At 38.7% G+C, this 16382-nt stretch overlaps 1 protein-coding gene across 1 annotated transcript in view; it reads left to right on the forward strand.

The window, feature by feature from the left end:
- The window catches only part of INPP4B (inositol polyphosphate-4-phosphatase, type II, 105kDa), a 702969-nt gene that overhangs the window by 308395 nt on the left and 378192 nt on the right, over positions 1-16382 (forward strand). Inside the window, exon 7 of the mRNA XM_006887014.1 lies at positions 8769-8880. Within this exon, the coding sequence (XP_006887076.1) occupies positions 8769-8880 (112 nt within the window). The remainder of the gene's footprint in view (positions 1-8768; positions 8881-16382) is intronic.

Consider the following 16382-nt stretch of genomic DNA (forward strand, 5'->3'; position numbering starts at 1 on the left):
TGTGTTTTCCATTGTCGTTGTTATGTACTGTTGAACTGATTGCAACTCATAGTGACCCTATGTACAATAACTCCAAACCCTGCCCAATACTGAACCAATCTCATTGACTCTGACACATCTTTCCCATTATCTCCCATTATCTCAGTTACTGTCTCAAGTCATCTCATCTTGGGTCTTGCTATCTTGAGCTATTCCCAACCTTTCTGAGCACGATGTCCTTCTCCTAGAAAGGTCTCTCTTGACAACATGCCCAAAGTATGTGTGATGGAACTTCAAAATCATGGCCTTCAAGGAGCAATTTTTCTTCACCTTCCTCAGCATAGATTTGTCTGTTCTTTTGGCAGTGCATGCTATATTTTGTTGTTTCACCACAACTCAAAAGCATCAGTTCTTCTTCTGCCATTCTTATTCATTTTCCAGCTTTCCATAGGTTATCACAAGAGTCCACAATTAAGGTTGCATAGTGGAATGTACTTGGGGTGGTGGGAGGGGTGCAGGGGGGATTGTGTATCAGGGAGGGAGTGTTTCTTTTACTTTTGAAAGAGAGGAGCGAACTTGGGGGTGCAGGGCTGGGAGGGGGAGAGAAGTGCAGCAATCAATGAATGGAAATCCAAAATCTCTGTAAATGCTCATTAAAATTATTTTTTTAAAAAAATAAAAAAAGAAAACAAATATGGAGAAATAAAGAGATATATCCTTAATAACATAGTTAATTGCTTAATTTGGAAGTCAAACTTGGATTTCTTGATCTGTGTCTGAAAGTTCTCTTTAAAATATCTTTCATGGCAAATTTCCATGAGATGAACTTCAGTAAAATTTTAGTGATAATGGTTAAGCTATCACTACTAACCTCCCATTTTTAATGACTAATAAATTGAAAGTGCAATTAAGCATCCAAGGATGATTTTTGTTGAATCTCAATGAAGTCATCTTTTAAATGGCCTCTGGAAACATGAAATAGACATTTCAATCATTTCTTTCCTAATTGAAGAGATGTGTTATACAGGACATTAATTCATACCCTTTATGTGGTAAATTGTTACAGAGTGAGTAGTGCTTCTATTTCAGATCATTGACAGAGTGGACAATTTTGGGAAATGTCTTGGGTTCATTTTATAAACTGCATTCACTACTAAGACTCCTACAAATTTCAGGAAAAGAAACTTGCATACCTTACTGAGAAAAGCCTATCCAAAATGATTTAATAAAGAAAACATTGCTTGTCAAATCTCTGTGCTGCCATTCGATTAACCATTCTCCCAGTTTGATTCACTCTGAAACTAAGGGGAGGCATACATGAGGTACAGTGTGAATTTCAGGGAGCCCAAAACGCAGAAAATTCTTGATAAAAGCAACTGGATAGCCTAGTGATTTCCACGTTCCACCTTTTCTTCCCCCTTTCCTATTTTGAACATTTATATGCAAATCAATAATAATAATAAAATCCCTGATAAAAAAAGCAGCTGGATACTTTTTCAAAGGGACTAAATGTAACTGTGTTTCAGAAATATGCTTTTATTGTAGATTGCTTATTCATCTTGCTCAGTGCTTCAGAAAGGTTGAATTATATTGTATTTGGTTGTAAAATTATATTATCAGCACTACTAGAAATACAAATTTCTCACCATTCTTGTAATTTACTAAATCTTGGCATCTCCAAAGAGAGTTAATCACTGTTGAAATTCATTTATCAAGAAATTCTACAATGTCTTATTGTATTCTTGCATGGATACCTAAATAAAATTTCTGGAATATATAAAATTAAGTATACTGCACTACTTGCATTTGCAATTCTGCTGCTGCTGCTACTACTGCTATTACTTCTAATAATAAAGGAAGCTTTGGTGGCTTAGTAATAAGAAGTTGTGCTGCCACACCAAAGGCATGCAGTTTGAATCCCTTACTGTGCAGTTTATTGCCTCTAAAAACCCACTGGAGAGTCAGTAATGAGTCAGTTCCAACTCAATGAAATGTAACAGCTATAATAATAATGACTGAAGGTAAGAGGGAAGAAACACTTAGATTGTGCAAGGCCATTATGCTAAACATATAAAACATCTCACTTGATCTTAACATAAAAAATTTTTTTCATCTTCATTTTTAATCAAAGATAATGAAGCTTCATTTTGTTAAAAGTAACTTTTCCAATGTCACATAGTTAAGTAGATTGCTTAACTCCTGAGATCATGCTTTTAATCAACTCTAATGAAGTCTATGAAAGTTCTACTTTCCATTTCAAAGCACAAATTTCATTATTTGGATTATTTCCATGGAAAAAATATTATACAAAGACCCCCAGAAAGTATGTTAACTCATTTTGCTGCAAGCAAAAATTCTTTAAGAATTCCTATTAGAAGAAGAAAAGATCTATAAATAATATTGATGATAAATTTGGGGTACAAAAAAGTCAGAAAAATATCTGCAAAGTAATTATCAGTTGATCTTGCTGAAAGCAGAGAGTACCAAAGTAATTTCTATCTGTGTTCCAATGACTATGCAAAGACATTTGACTATGTGGATCACAACAAATTGTGGCTAACCTTGAGAAGAACAAGTATTCCAGAGTACTTGATTGTGCTCACTTGGACCAAGAGGTAGTAGTTAGAACAAAGCAAAGAAACACTGCATGATTCAAAATCAGGAAGGGAGTGCATCAGGGATATCCCTGGGAATACATCTCCATATCTTTTCAATTTATATATGGAAAAGATCATTCAGGAGGCTGGACTTTATGAGGAGGAATGTGGCTCAAGTTTGGAAGAAGACTCATCAACAATATGTGATATGCAGGTGACACACATGGCTTACAGAAACTGAGGAAGACCTTAAGCATGTGCTGCAGAGGGTGAAGGACTGTACTCTGCAATATGAACTCAAGCTCAACATCAAGAAGACCAAGTGGCCAAGTGGCAGCACCATGATAGAGGGAGAAGAGATTGAAGCTGTTAACAATTTTCGCTTCCTTGGTTTCACAGTCAATACCCTTGGCACCAGCAGTCAAGAAATCAAAAGATGAATTGCGTTAGGAAAATCTGCTGCTAGGGACCTCTTCATAATGATAAAGAGGAATGATGTTGCTCTAGAGAGTAAAAGTGCTCCTGATCCAGGCCATGGTCTTCACAGTTACCTGTTATACATCAGAGAGCTGGACAATGACCAAAGAGGACAGAAGAACAATGGAGGTCTTTGAGTTGTGGTGCTGGAGAAGAGTGTTGAACATGGACAGTCAAGAAAACTAGTTGGTTTGTCCCCGAGAGGCTGAAGTGCAACTGTTCCTTGGAGACAAGAATATCAAGCTCCATCTCATATTTTAGGCATGTTGCCAGGAGTGACAAGACCTTGGAGAAGGACATTATGCTTGGAAGAATGGAGGGACAGCACAGTAAAAGAAGATTCAGGATTAGATGGATTGACAGTTACTGAAGTAACAAGGGCCGTTGTGTCAGAGACTGTGAGGTTGGCCCAGGATAGAGAAGAGTTCAGAGAGGTATTGTGCAGAGGGTCACTATGAGTCATGGTTGATTCGATAGCACATAACAACAACCATTAAGATTCATATTAGACTCTTTAACAAGTACTAAAAAATTGTATAGAGATATATTTTGATTTGTGACAAATTAATGTGTCATATTTGGATGGAAAAACAACAGTGAATAAGTAAACTCACTTCAGAGCAAGCAGAGTTAATAGTTTACAACAATTATAGGTGCAATTTTATATGCATATATTAGAGGAAAACATGGAGGAACTTTATGTCATATACATACTTTGAGTATGCTGTCAGGAGGGACCAATCTTTGTAAAAAGACATCATATTGGGTGAGGTGTATACTCAGAGAAATAGAGGATTAATCTCAACAAGATGGATTGGCACAGAGTCAGGATCAATAGACACAAGCTTCTCAGAGACGGTGAGAATTCTTCAGGATAGGGCAACTATCAGATTTTTTGCCCATAGCATCAGATCATGACTAACATTCAAAAAAATGGGAATTCCAGAACATTTAATTGTGCCCATGAAAGGAAAAACACTATAATTAGACTAAGAAGTTTAAAATCAAGAAAGGTATATGTCAGGGCTATATCTTTTCTCAGTATCTTTTCAATCTCAATGCTGAGCAAATCACACAAGAGCCTGGGCTTTATGAAGAAGAAAGTGACATCAGGATCTGAGGAAGACTCACCTGTGTTATGCAGATGACACAACCTTGCTTGCTGAAAGTTAGGAGGACTTGCTTCAGAAGATCAAAGCCTAAAGCCTTCAATATAGCTAGCCTCTCAAAATCAAGAAGATAAAATTCCTCACCACTGAGTCAATAGGCAGCATTTTGTTAGAGAAAACATTAGTCAGTGATTTCATTTTGCTTGGATACGCAATCAGCACCCTCAGAATCAGTAGTCAAAAGATCAAAAACATGTTGCATTGGGTAAATCTGCTGTGTAAGACCTCTCTAAGGCGTTAGGAAGCAATGATGTCAGATTAAAAACTAATATGTGTTTGATTCAAGACATGGTCTTTTGAATTATTCGCTATGCAACTGACAGTTGCATAGTGACTCAGGATGACAAAAGAAGAATAAATCTCTTTGAGTAATGGTTTGTAGAAGGGTAGTGAATATACTATGGACTGCCAAAATAAGAAGCAGACATGTCATGTAGAAGAAACAGCCAAGTGCTCCTTGGAGACATATATGGCGAAGCTTCATCTCACATCTTTTGGGAATGTTGTTAGGAGGGGCCAGTCTTGGAAAAGGACATCAGACTTGGAAAGGTGGAGGGGCAATGAAAGATATGAAGACGTTCAATGAGATGGTTTGAGACAGAGACTAACAATATGTGGCATCACAGATGTGTGGCAAGTGATTGAAAAGCCACATCCTGAATCAGGTGCAGCTTACTCTTCAGACTGATAGCACTGTTCTTCAGTATTTTGGAGAGGTCTTTTATGGCAAACTTGCAATATGTCTTCTATTCTCCTTACTGTTACTTGTTACCAAATCTGTTTATTGCCTATCTAATTAAATCATTAACAGTTTCAATCCTTTGTCCATTTATCCTAATGTTGTCTATCACTCTGTGATGAGGACATTTGTTTTCTTGATGTTAAAATGAAATCATTAGTGAAGGCTATAGTCCTTGATCTTTTGAGACAAAAGTTTCAAATCCTCTTCACTTTTAGCAAGCAAGATTGTGTCATCTGCATAAAGCAGATATTTTATAAATGTTCCTCTAATCCTGATGCCACATTCCTTTCAAACCTAGTATTTTTTTGCCATGAGTTACACTAATTGATCTCTAGGTTAATGTTTTCTTTTGCATGTATCTTCACTTTTTATACTTATTAGGAGAAAATCTTCTTTTACTTGGTATTTTAGAAAGAAATAATGCCAGAGAAAAGACAAAAAGATTTTGTCATCAATGATTTGATTGTTATTGTTGTTATATGCCATTGAGTCACCTGTGACTGATAGCAACCCAATGAATAATAGCTTTGAACCCTGCTTGATTTTGAGCCAGTCTCAATATCTCAGACACACTTACCCCCATTGCTCCAGTTGCTGTATAAATCCATCTTATTTGGATTCTTCCTCTCCTACATTATCCCTTCACCCTTTCAAGCATGATGTCCTTCTCAAGGGACCAGTCCCTCCTGGCCACATGCCCAAAGTATGTGAGACAGAGCTTCAAAATGCTTGCCACCAAGGAACAGCCTGGCTTCACCTTCTCCAGGATAAGCTTATTTGTTCTCTTAGCAGTCTGTAGTATGTTCAATACTCTTTTCCAGCACCACAACTCAAAGACTTCAATTCCTCTTCTGTCCTCTTTAGTCATTGTCCAGCTTGCTGTTGCATATCAAGAAAGTACAAAGACCATGACCTTAGTTTCAAGACTGAAATTGTTGCTCTTCAGCATTTCTGAGAGGTTTCTCACAGCAGCCTTCCTCAAAGCAATTTGTCTTTTGATATTTTGACTGCTTGTGCCAAGAGTGTTGATTGTGAAGTCGAGCAATCCAAAATTGTTAAAAACCTCAATTTCTTGTCCCTCTATCAAGGCCGATGGTAAGAATCTTTGTCTTCCTGATGTTGAGCCTCAAACCGTATTGACTTGATTTTTGTTGTTTTTGTTAAGTGACATTGAGTTGAGCATGTCTCATAGTGACCCTATGATCAAAAAATCTGAACCTTGTGTTAATAATTATCATTGTTTCTCTAATGTTCGTAGAATTTCCAAAGGCAGGTTGTTCAGGAAGTGGATGCCAATTCCGCTTCCAAGCCTGTCTTTATCTGAGAGCTCCACCAAACACTGTCCACCATGAATAACCATTATGGCATTTGACACACAAGTGACACAGCTTTCAGCATCTCAGCTACCACAAGTTACCTCAGTACAGCAAACTGACAGATCAGTGCTATATCACTTAGAAGAATGTTCTTCTCAAACACAATTAACACTAAAGTCCAACTGCTTGACACATGAGCCTACAAACTGGAGACTTAATCAGGGACCAACCGACTTTTAAATATAAAAGCTCACCCACCAAGTTCTGATTGACTTAAACAAGAGGCTTCCAGCCCACAGCTGATTGTTAGCTAATTCTAGCAAATCCAGTCAGCTCACACATGATTGTGAATGAAATAAAAAATAGAAAATAAACAACAAAAAAGTTTGCACATGACATTATATACTTTTCCATTTTATTCAGCTATAGTTTTCATAGTGGATGTGAGCATTTTTCTGTGCAGGAGATATAGAAGGGCCATTCTTTATGTTAGTAAAGAATTTACAAAATAAGTCACTGTCCAAAACTTTGGTCTTCTTAGTGTAGTTATCAAGTTCTTATCTAACAAATTTATGGATTTTTAAAAAATAAAGACTAACATAAAAAACTGCATGGTTCAAAACTGGGAAGGGCATACACCAGGGATGTGTCCTGTCTCCATAGCTTTTCAACCTGTATGCAGAACAGATTATCTGGGAGGCTGGGCTCTATGAGGAGGAATGTGGGGTCAAGATTGGTGGAAGATCTATCAACAATCTGCAATATGCAGATGACACAACGCTGAGGAGTACCTGAAGCGCTTGCTGCAGAGGGTCAAGGACTGCAGCCTCCAATATGGATTGAGGCTCAATGTCAAGAAGACAAAGACTCTCACCACTGAGCCAATTGGCAGCATCAGGATGGATGGTGAAGAGATTGAGATTGTTCACAGCTTTCGTTTGCTTGGCTCCACAGTCAACACTCTTGGCACCAGTAGCCAGGAAATTAAAAGGCGTATTGCCATGGGAAAGTCTGCTGTTAGGGACCTCGCCAAAGTACTGAAGAGCAATGGTGTCTCTCTGTAGACTAAGGTGCATCTGATACAGGCCATGGTCTTCGCAATCACTAGTTATGCATCAGAGAGTTGGACAATGACCAAGGAGAATAGAAGAACTGATGCCTTTGAGCTGTGGTGCTGGAGAAGAGTATTGAGAGTACCATGGAGTGCTAGGAAAACAAACAGATTCATCCTGGAAAGGGTTAAACCAGGTGGCTCCTTGGAGGCAAGAATCCTGAGGCTGCGTCTAACATACATTGGATATGTTGTAAGGAGAGACTGGTCCTTGGAGAAGGACATCATGCTGGGGAGGTTGGAGGGACAGTGCAGGAGGGGAAGGCCCTCTATGAGGCAGATTGATTCAGTGACTGGGGTAATCGGGATGGGAGTGTCAGAGACAGTAAGATTGGCACAGGACAGAGCAGAGTTTAGGGCTGTTGTACATAGGGTCGCTGTGAGTCGCAAGCGACTCGATGGCACATAACAACAACAACAACAACAACAATTCCAAAGAACTAATTAATCACATGAACATCAATCTCTATTACTCTGAGTCTAGAACTGAATTGTGCCCAGCTTATGATGCTGTCAAAGTGATTACAGTAAATGGTCCTGGACAGAGTAGGAGAAAAAGATGGAGCAAGATCATAGACCTGAAGAGGCTTAGTAGCCCAATAGAGACCAGTAAACACCCTAAGACAATAATCTCTAGTAACCCATTAAGCTTGGAACTAAACTCAATAATATAGCTCAAGTTTCAGCTAAATAAGCAACATGCTTATAAATTGAATAATAACACAAGGGAGTAACTATTTTTTTAAAACAATCAAGCGTACAAATGGGCAGTGTTTATCCAAGCACAAATTTCGAAAGACATCATGGGATGTGATAGAAGGATGAATGGAAATGAGCATTACAGGGACATAATAGGGGAAGTGTTGTTATGAGATGTGGATATATAATATGATATAGCAAAATTTATATTCATAATTGAATAAAAATCCAATTATTCTGTAAAATTTTATTCCAGGCACATTTTAAAAAAATTAAAGAAACAGTAACATCAACATTGGTTACATGGTGACTGTTGTGTTGTTGCTGTTGTCATATAACTTCAAGTTGGAATTGACTCATAACTATCCTCCAATGAGTTATCAGAGGCTATAAATCACACAGGAAGAGAAGATTGTGTCTCTTTCTCTCATGGCGCAACTTACTGATTTGAACTGTGTGCCTTTAGGTTGGTAGTGCAACTCTTTACCCACTAGGCCACCAGAGCTTCTACTTTCATAAGTAAAATGTGCTATAATGTGTATGAACTTTGTAAGTCAATCAATATAAAATAATTTTTTAAAAATACCAAAATCCCCAAATGATTGAGAAACAATGGTTCTAAAAACATGTTTGAAAGAGAACACAGATTCTTATTTTTCTATTTGTTTTTGGTTTCAGAACTTCAGATGGTGGGAAAGTCGTCGGCACCATTGAAGTCAGTGTCCTGAAGATGGGAGAGATAGAAGATTGGGGCACAGACCACATCACGAGAGATGTGCAGGGACAAAAGGTAGACTCTCAGTCAGCTTATTACACAAATTACATTAGAAATGATCATCTTTGTCAGATGCCTTATCACTAACACCCCAATAGGAGTTAAATGCTCATTATTAAAAAATTAAAGGAGAAACCAGGTCTGGAATTGGCATACATTTTGTGTGTGTTTTGTCCTTTGAATCAAAGAGCCCATTTTCGTGGACTACGAAAAGCCATGTGCCTTTCAGAAACACTTTCATTACTGCTCTCTTGCTGACACTGACTCTTCTCTGTTAGAACAAAAATGTTGATAATTGTTGCATTCTGCCATAATTAAATCTTCCTGAGATGCAAGAAAGTTTCAAGTAGTGGTATTTGCAAATAAGAGCCCTCTTCTCCCAAACCTCTGCTTGGAAAGAGATGCCAATTTAATTTGGAGTTCACTTTTATGCAAAGCAGAGCAGATTTAAGGAGAACTTTGTGCTGTGTGAAATTACACTGCAACAAGCAGAAAGTGTATTATAAAGGGCCACTCTGGAGGCGCAGTGCCAGCTGCAGTCCACACAGCTTCGCTGACACCAGAGAAAGAGCCTGATCCATATGTTCCCAGAATTTTCATTCTTTCTCTTTTTTTTGCTCTCCAGTGAAAAGAAACTTGCTATAGATAATAACCGTAAATCTTGTGTTAAGAATGAAATTGTCATTCTTATTGCAACACAATTTTCAAATATTTCTTTTCAGGAAAATGAACATTTTCCTATATTGTTGTTGTTTGTTGTTGTTATGTGCCGTAGAGTCGCTTGCGACTCATAGCAACCCTATGTTACTTTATACTTTTTATGTTTTCATAAGTAAGCTTTTTGCCTTTTATTTCATAAGAAGGCTTATTGTGACTTATTTTCTGACTTATAGTCTTTTTTTCTTGAAATGTATTTGATTTTTGGTATATAGGAAAGAACTACATGAAAGATGGTGTTTTTCAACACATGACTACTTACAAAAAAATCTAAGACTACTATCCTAAAAGGGTATTCATTTTGCCCTAAAATATATTAAAGTCTTACTTTTGGTCCTAAACCTTTTCCACTTACATTTTTTCACCTAAGAATATATGCCAGGTCATGAGAATGTTCCAAGGACCTGGAATATCAAGTTCCTTGAAAATGTCATGTCAACAGTGACGTTTTTCTGGAGATCATCTGTGGGTATATGTGCTTGAGACCCCTGTTTTGAGCAAGGTCTCTTTCACTTAATCCTTGGTCCATTTGGAATTGTTTATCAATCACATTTGTATCATCACTACAAAAGCACTTGTACCAAAATCATGGAAGGGAAAATTGGAAGCTACGCAGGTGATCCAGAACAAAACCAGATAATCATGACTGGACTTGGACCAATGTGTCAGGAAGCCAGGGGCAAAAACCCTTTCCGTTTCAAAGCAAGGTTTCTTGTTCTGCTTCTGTATCTGTTACTAACCAGCTCTCAATTTTCCTAAAATCTCATACACTCCTCCCTCATTCTTTGAATCTGATTTTAACATGTAGGGTTTTGCTGTTTGCTGTGGAATTGGAACCGACACATAGGTGATCCTCCAGTGGATTTTTAAAAGTAGTAATTGCAGTGGGGAAGATTGCCCATCCTTCTTCCAAGGACCAGCTGGTAAATTCAAACTGTATGCCTTCGAGATTGCAGCACAACTTTTTACTACTAGGCCACAAGAACTTCCCTTACAATTTGAATCATATTCTTTTGAAAAATGTTAAATGTACACTTGTTGTTGTTATGTGCCTTTGAGTCGCCTACGACTCATAGCAACCCTATGTACAATAGCCCCAAAGCCTGCTCTATCCCTTGCCAATCTTATTTTCTCTGACACGCTCAACCTCATTACCCCAGTGCCTGAATCTATACGTCTCATTGAGGGTCTTCCTCTACTGCTCTGTCCCTTCACCCTCCCAATCATGACGTCCCTCTCCAAGGACTGATCCCACCTTGCAATATGTCCAAACTATGTCAGATGAAGCTTCAGAATCCTTGCCTCCAAAAAGCAGCTTGACTTTACCCTCTCTAGGATGAACGTGTTTGTTCTCCTAGCAGTCCATGGTATATTCAATACTCTTTTCCAACACCACAGCTCAAAGGCATCAACTCTCCTTCTATCATCCCTAGTCATTATCCAGCTCTCTGATGCATAGCAAGTAATGGCAAAGACCATAGCCTGGATCAAGCACACCTTAGTCTCCATACTGACATCATTGCTCTTCAGTACTTTGAGAGGTCTCTGACAGCAGACTTTCCCAGTGCAATTCATCTTTTAATTTCCTGGCTGCTGGTACCAAGAGTGTTGACTGTAGAGCCAAGCAAATGGAAGTTGTCAACAATCACAAACTCTTACGAAAAGTGGCTGCAAATGACCAATCCCAACCACCAACTCATCTCATCGCCTTTGAGTTAAAACCAAATGATAGATGGCCCTCTAGCAAGTTTTCAGAAGATGTAACTCACATGGGAGGACATAGATGGCCAATCTTTCTCCTTTGGAGCCACTGGTGGATTTGAACTGCCAGAGAGGGTCTGCTCTCATGTTAGAAGCTTGAATAGCTCCACCAGAGTTCCCTTCCCCAATCACCAAATTACTGCATAATAAACCTGGTTTAGTAAAACAAACACAGAAAACTCTCAGCTGTTCTAGAAAAGGAAAGGGCCAATGGAAGAACATACTGTACAAGTAATAAATTGGTTAAAATAGTAAACACATAAAATGCTGTTGGTATCAGCTATGTATGGTCTGGAGGACTAGTAAACTTTGGCCTTGTGGTTTTGGTGTTTTGGTTTTTTTATTTTTTTCCTACATCAGAATGATATTATTAGTGATCCCTGACATTATTCATAGTTCAGTGAAGAACATCTAACGAGGCACAGCATGCATGATATTTAAAGAAGTAACACAGGGAAACAATCTTTCCCCTCGTGTTCAGTGTATTTTGAGAATAATCTGGAGGCTTTACTACAAATGTAAATAAAAGGATATTTCTGCAGATAGTTTAAATCACAATCACCAATGAAGATTTCAAACACAACGTATTATTAATGAAAATTTAAATCAAGGAGTTAAATGACTGACATAGATGAAAAGAAAATAACCTGAAATACAAGTTATTTTTAAAGAAATGTCTCACTCAAGGATTGTAACTACAATTGGCAGTACAGCTGTGAATGTGGAGGGTGAGCTGTACCTAATGTAGGCGAAAGCAAATAAGTGATTACTAGTCCTGTAATTCACAACCCACTGAAGGCAGAAGCAAAAAATAAGACCACGGGAATCCATGGGATCCCAACTGACATGTTTCAAATAACAGACGCAGCCCTGCACATACTTACCAATCTATGTGATAAAATTAGCTGCCTAACTGGGAGAGATTCATATTTGTACCCATTGTTAAGACAGGTGATCAAACAGAATGGAGAAATTATTGAACAGTGTCATTAATATCACATGACATCAAAGTATTGCCGAAGATCATCCAAAACTAGCTGAAACACTGCATAGACAGAGAACTCTCAGAATTTCAAATTTATAAAGGGCTGCTACACCAGGAATAATGTCACAGGGATCCTAGTTGAAAGCAAAGAATGCCAAAAGAATAGGTTTTTATGCTTTATTGCCTAAAGACATTTAACTGTGTGGATCATAAGAAATTATGGCAAACATGGGAATCCAAATACACTTAATTGTACTTATGTGATATCTATACCTAAACCAAGAATCTGTTATGCAAACAAACTCAGGAACCCCTGTTGTTGTTGTTGTTGTTGTTATGTGCCATCGAGTCATTTGCGACTCATAGCAACCCTATGCACAACAGCCCTAAACCCTGCTCTATCCTGCGCCAACCACACCGCCTCTGACACACCCATCCCGATTACCCCAGTCACCGAATCAATCCATCTCTTAGAGGGTCTTCCCCTCCTGCGCTGTCCCTCCACCCTCCCAAGCATGATGTCCCTCTCCAAGGATCCGTCCCTCCTAGCAACATGTCCAAAGTATGTCAGACGAAGCCCCAGAATCCTTGCCTCCAAGGAGTAGCTTGGTTTAATCCTCTCCAAGATGAATCTGTTTGTTTTCCTGGCAGCCCATGGTACATTCAGTACCCTTCTCCAGCACCACAGCTCAAAAGCATCCACTCTCCTTCTGTCCTCCCTAGTCATTGTCCAACTCTCTGATGCATAACAAGCGATTGCAAATACCATGGCCTGTATCAGGTGCACCTTAGTCTCCAGAGAGATGCTGTTGCTCCTGAGTACTTTAGAGAGGTCCCTAACAGCAGACTTTCCCATCGCGATACACTTTTTGATTTCCTGACTGCTGGTGCCAAGAGTGTTGACTGTGGAGCCAAGCAAACGGAAGCTGTGAACAATCTCAATCTCTTCGCCATCCATCCTGATGCTACCGATTGGTCCAGGGGTGAGAATTTTTGTCTTCTTGACATTGAGCCTCAGTCCATACTGAAGGCTGCAGTCCTTGACCCTTCGCAGCAAGTGCATGAGGTCCTCCTCAGTTTCAGCAAGCAGGGTTGTGTCATCTGCATAACGGAGATTGTTGATAGATCTTCCACCAATCCTGATGCCACAATTCTCCTCGTAGAGCCCAGCCTCTCGGATAATCTGCTCTGCATACATGTTGAAAATGTATGGAGACAGGATGCATCCCTGGCGTACACCCTTCCCTATTTTGAACCATGCAGTGTTACCCTGCTCTGTTCTGATGACTGCCTCTTGGTCCAAGGAACCCCTACCTGGTTTTAAAAGTAAGAACTATGCTGATCCAGGTTGTACTCCTTTGTCATATCTGTTCAATCTATGTACTGAGCAAATCCTTCGAGATCCTGCACGTTTTTAAAAAGAATGGGGCATGAAAGTGAGAGGAAAACTCATAACAACCTACATTAGGCAAACACAACCTTACTTGTTGAAAGAGAGCAAGACTTGAAATGCTTCCTGTAGAAGATAAGCTGTAGCTTTCAGTAGGGTTTACCTCTCAACATCAGGAACACAAAAATTGTCACTATTGGATCAATGCAGAACATCATGATAGATGGAGAAAAGATTGAAATTGTCAACGACTTCATCTTATTTGGATCTACAATCTATAATAGCCTTGTTACCAGTAGTCAAGGTATCAGGAAACATTTCATTGGGAAAGTCTGCATTCACAGACCTCTCCACATTACTGAGGAGCAATGATGTAATTATGAAGATAAAAGTGTCCCTGATTCAGACCATGGTATTTTCCATCACTTACTATGCATCTGAGAGTTGGAAAATGAAGGATGATAGAAGAAGAATTAATGCCTTTGAGGGATGGTATTGAAAAAGAGTACTGGGTATTCCATGGACTGCCTAAAGAACAGACAGTTATGTTTTGGAATAAAAACAGCCAGAGTGTTCTTCTGAGGCAAAGATGACAAAAAGCTCCATCATTCATACTTTGGGCATGTTGCTAAGAGAGGCTATTCTTGCAGAGGGACATCAAGCTTGGAAAAGTGTAAGGTTGGTGAAAGAAAGAAACACGCTCAAACAGATGAATTGACACTGTGATTGCAGCAATGGACTTAAGTATGTCAGATGAGGATGAAATATGATAGGACAAGGTTCAGATTTGTTGTTCATAATGTTGCTATGAGTTAAGTCAACTCGATGGCACCTGACAAGACTTGGAATTAAAAATACACACACACACACGCACGCGCACACGCACCAATACAAGATAATGTGGAAGGTTATGTAAGGAATTGTGCTGCCAATCCAAAGGTACATCATTTGAGTCCATTAGTTGCTCTGCAGGAGAAAATTGGCCGATCTCTTCCTCTGTAATTTACTGCCTTTGAAAACTATGGGTTGTTTCTAATTTGACAGTACACAACAAGAAAAAGAATATTTAAAGGAGGGGTTCTAGTAGCTTAGTGTAAGTCTAAGATCTTTCACACAATTGCTCATTTGTTTCCTTTAATGCTATTAGAATATGCTTCTTTCCAAAAAAGCTATTATTACCATTGAGAGGATGCAACTTAGAGCACTCTATAGGCAATCTATATCTACCTATAGAGTTCCTGGGGCAGTAAATCTTTATAGAAGCATAAGACACATAACTTTCTCTGACAGAGTGCTGGAGGCCTCAAACCTCCAACTTTTGGCCTTGCATCCAAGCACATTAACCACTTTGACACTGGTACTAATTTTAGGCCATATTATCCAGAACTAAAAAGTTTAGATGGATAGATATAACATACACTTATTCTCTCTGTAAGTATATACACTGCTGTTATGGCCTAGTGTTAGGAGCTGTGCAGCCAACCAAAAGGCAAGAAATTAAAAAAGCTACCGACTGCTGTGTGGGAGAATTATGGGTGACTTCCTCCCATGCAATTTACAGCCTATGAAAACCCACTGGAGGGTCAGTTATGAGGTGTTTCCAATTTGATGACACAGAACAACAATAACTATATACATACGCACACATACACACACACAGATACACATATAGATGAGTGTGTGTCTGTGTGTGACTCACTTTATCTATCTATATCTATCTATCTATCATCTATCTATCTATCTATCTATCTATCTATCTATCTATCTATCTATCTATCTAATGTTGTTGTTATATGCCATCGAGTCACCTGCAATCCGTAATGACCCTTTGTACAGCAGCTCCAAACCCTGCCTGGTCTTGAGCCAGTCTCACTAATTCTGACACACCGACACCTGTTGCCCTAGTTATTGTATCAATACATCTTATCTGGGGTCTTCCTCTCCTGTACGCCCACGCACACGTGTGTGTGTGTGTGTGTGTATGGTGGTAGTGGTGGTGTTGTGTTGTTGGTTGCCATCAAGTCAAGAAGTACTCATAGCGACCCTATGAACAAAAGTCCTGAAGTCTCTTTACAACTACAGGCATGTATCAAAGTTCACAGAGTTTCTGGAGGCATGTTATTTAGGAAGTGGATCTAATTAATGGAAAGGATTTGCACTACTAACTCAAAGCCATGTGGTTCAAATCTACCAGCTGCTTAATGGCAGAAAGACTGGCACTCTGTTCCTTTGTGATTTACAGTCTTGGAAAATCCACCGAGAGGGTCAGCATAGAATCAGTTTTGGCTGCATGCCTCTGACTCAGTGACCTCATGTATAACACAATGAAATACTGCTAGATCCTGCACCATATATTGGTATATTAACATTATGAAGGGTTTTAATTACATAGTAGTAGAAAGAAAAAATTACAAGAGGTATACTAATATATTAGGTATTATGTATTATTAATACAGTTAATACATTATGTGACATAATACATTAAATGCTTAAACCCTTTTTAATTTTTTTAGTCTATTTGATATTCCCCTAGCTCCCTTCATATTTTTAGCCAATAAATAGAGCAAACCAGATAGAACTACATTTAAAATAAATCTACAATTCAGTGACTTTCATTTCGTCACTGCTACCACCATAGTGTGTGGCCTAAATTTTACCTTATTC

The sequence above is a fragment of the Elephantulus edwardii genome, unplaced genomic scaffold (assembly GCF_000299155.1).
Source record: "Elephantulus edwardii isolate Elephantulus edwardi_28Jun2011 unplaced genomic scaffold, EleEdw1.0 scaffold00053, whole genome shotgun sequence".
NCBI classification, from domain to species: domain Eukaryota; kingdom Metazoa; phylum Chordata; class Mammalia; order Macroscelidea; family Macroscelididae; genus Elephantulus; species Elephantulus edwardii.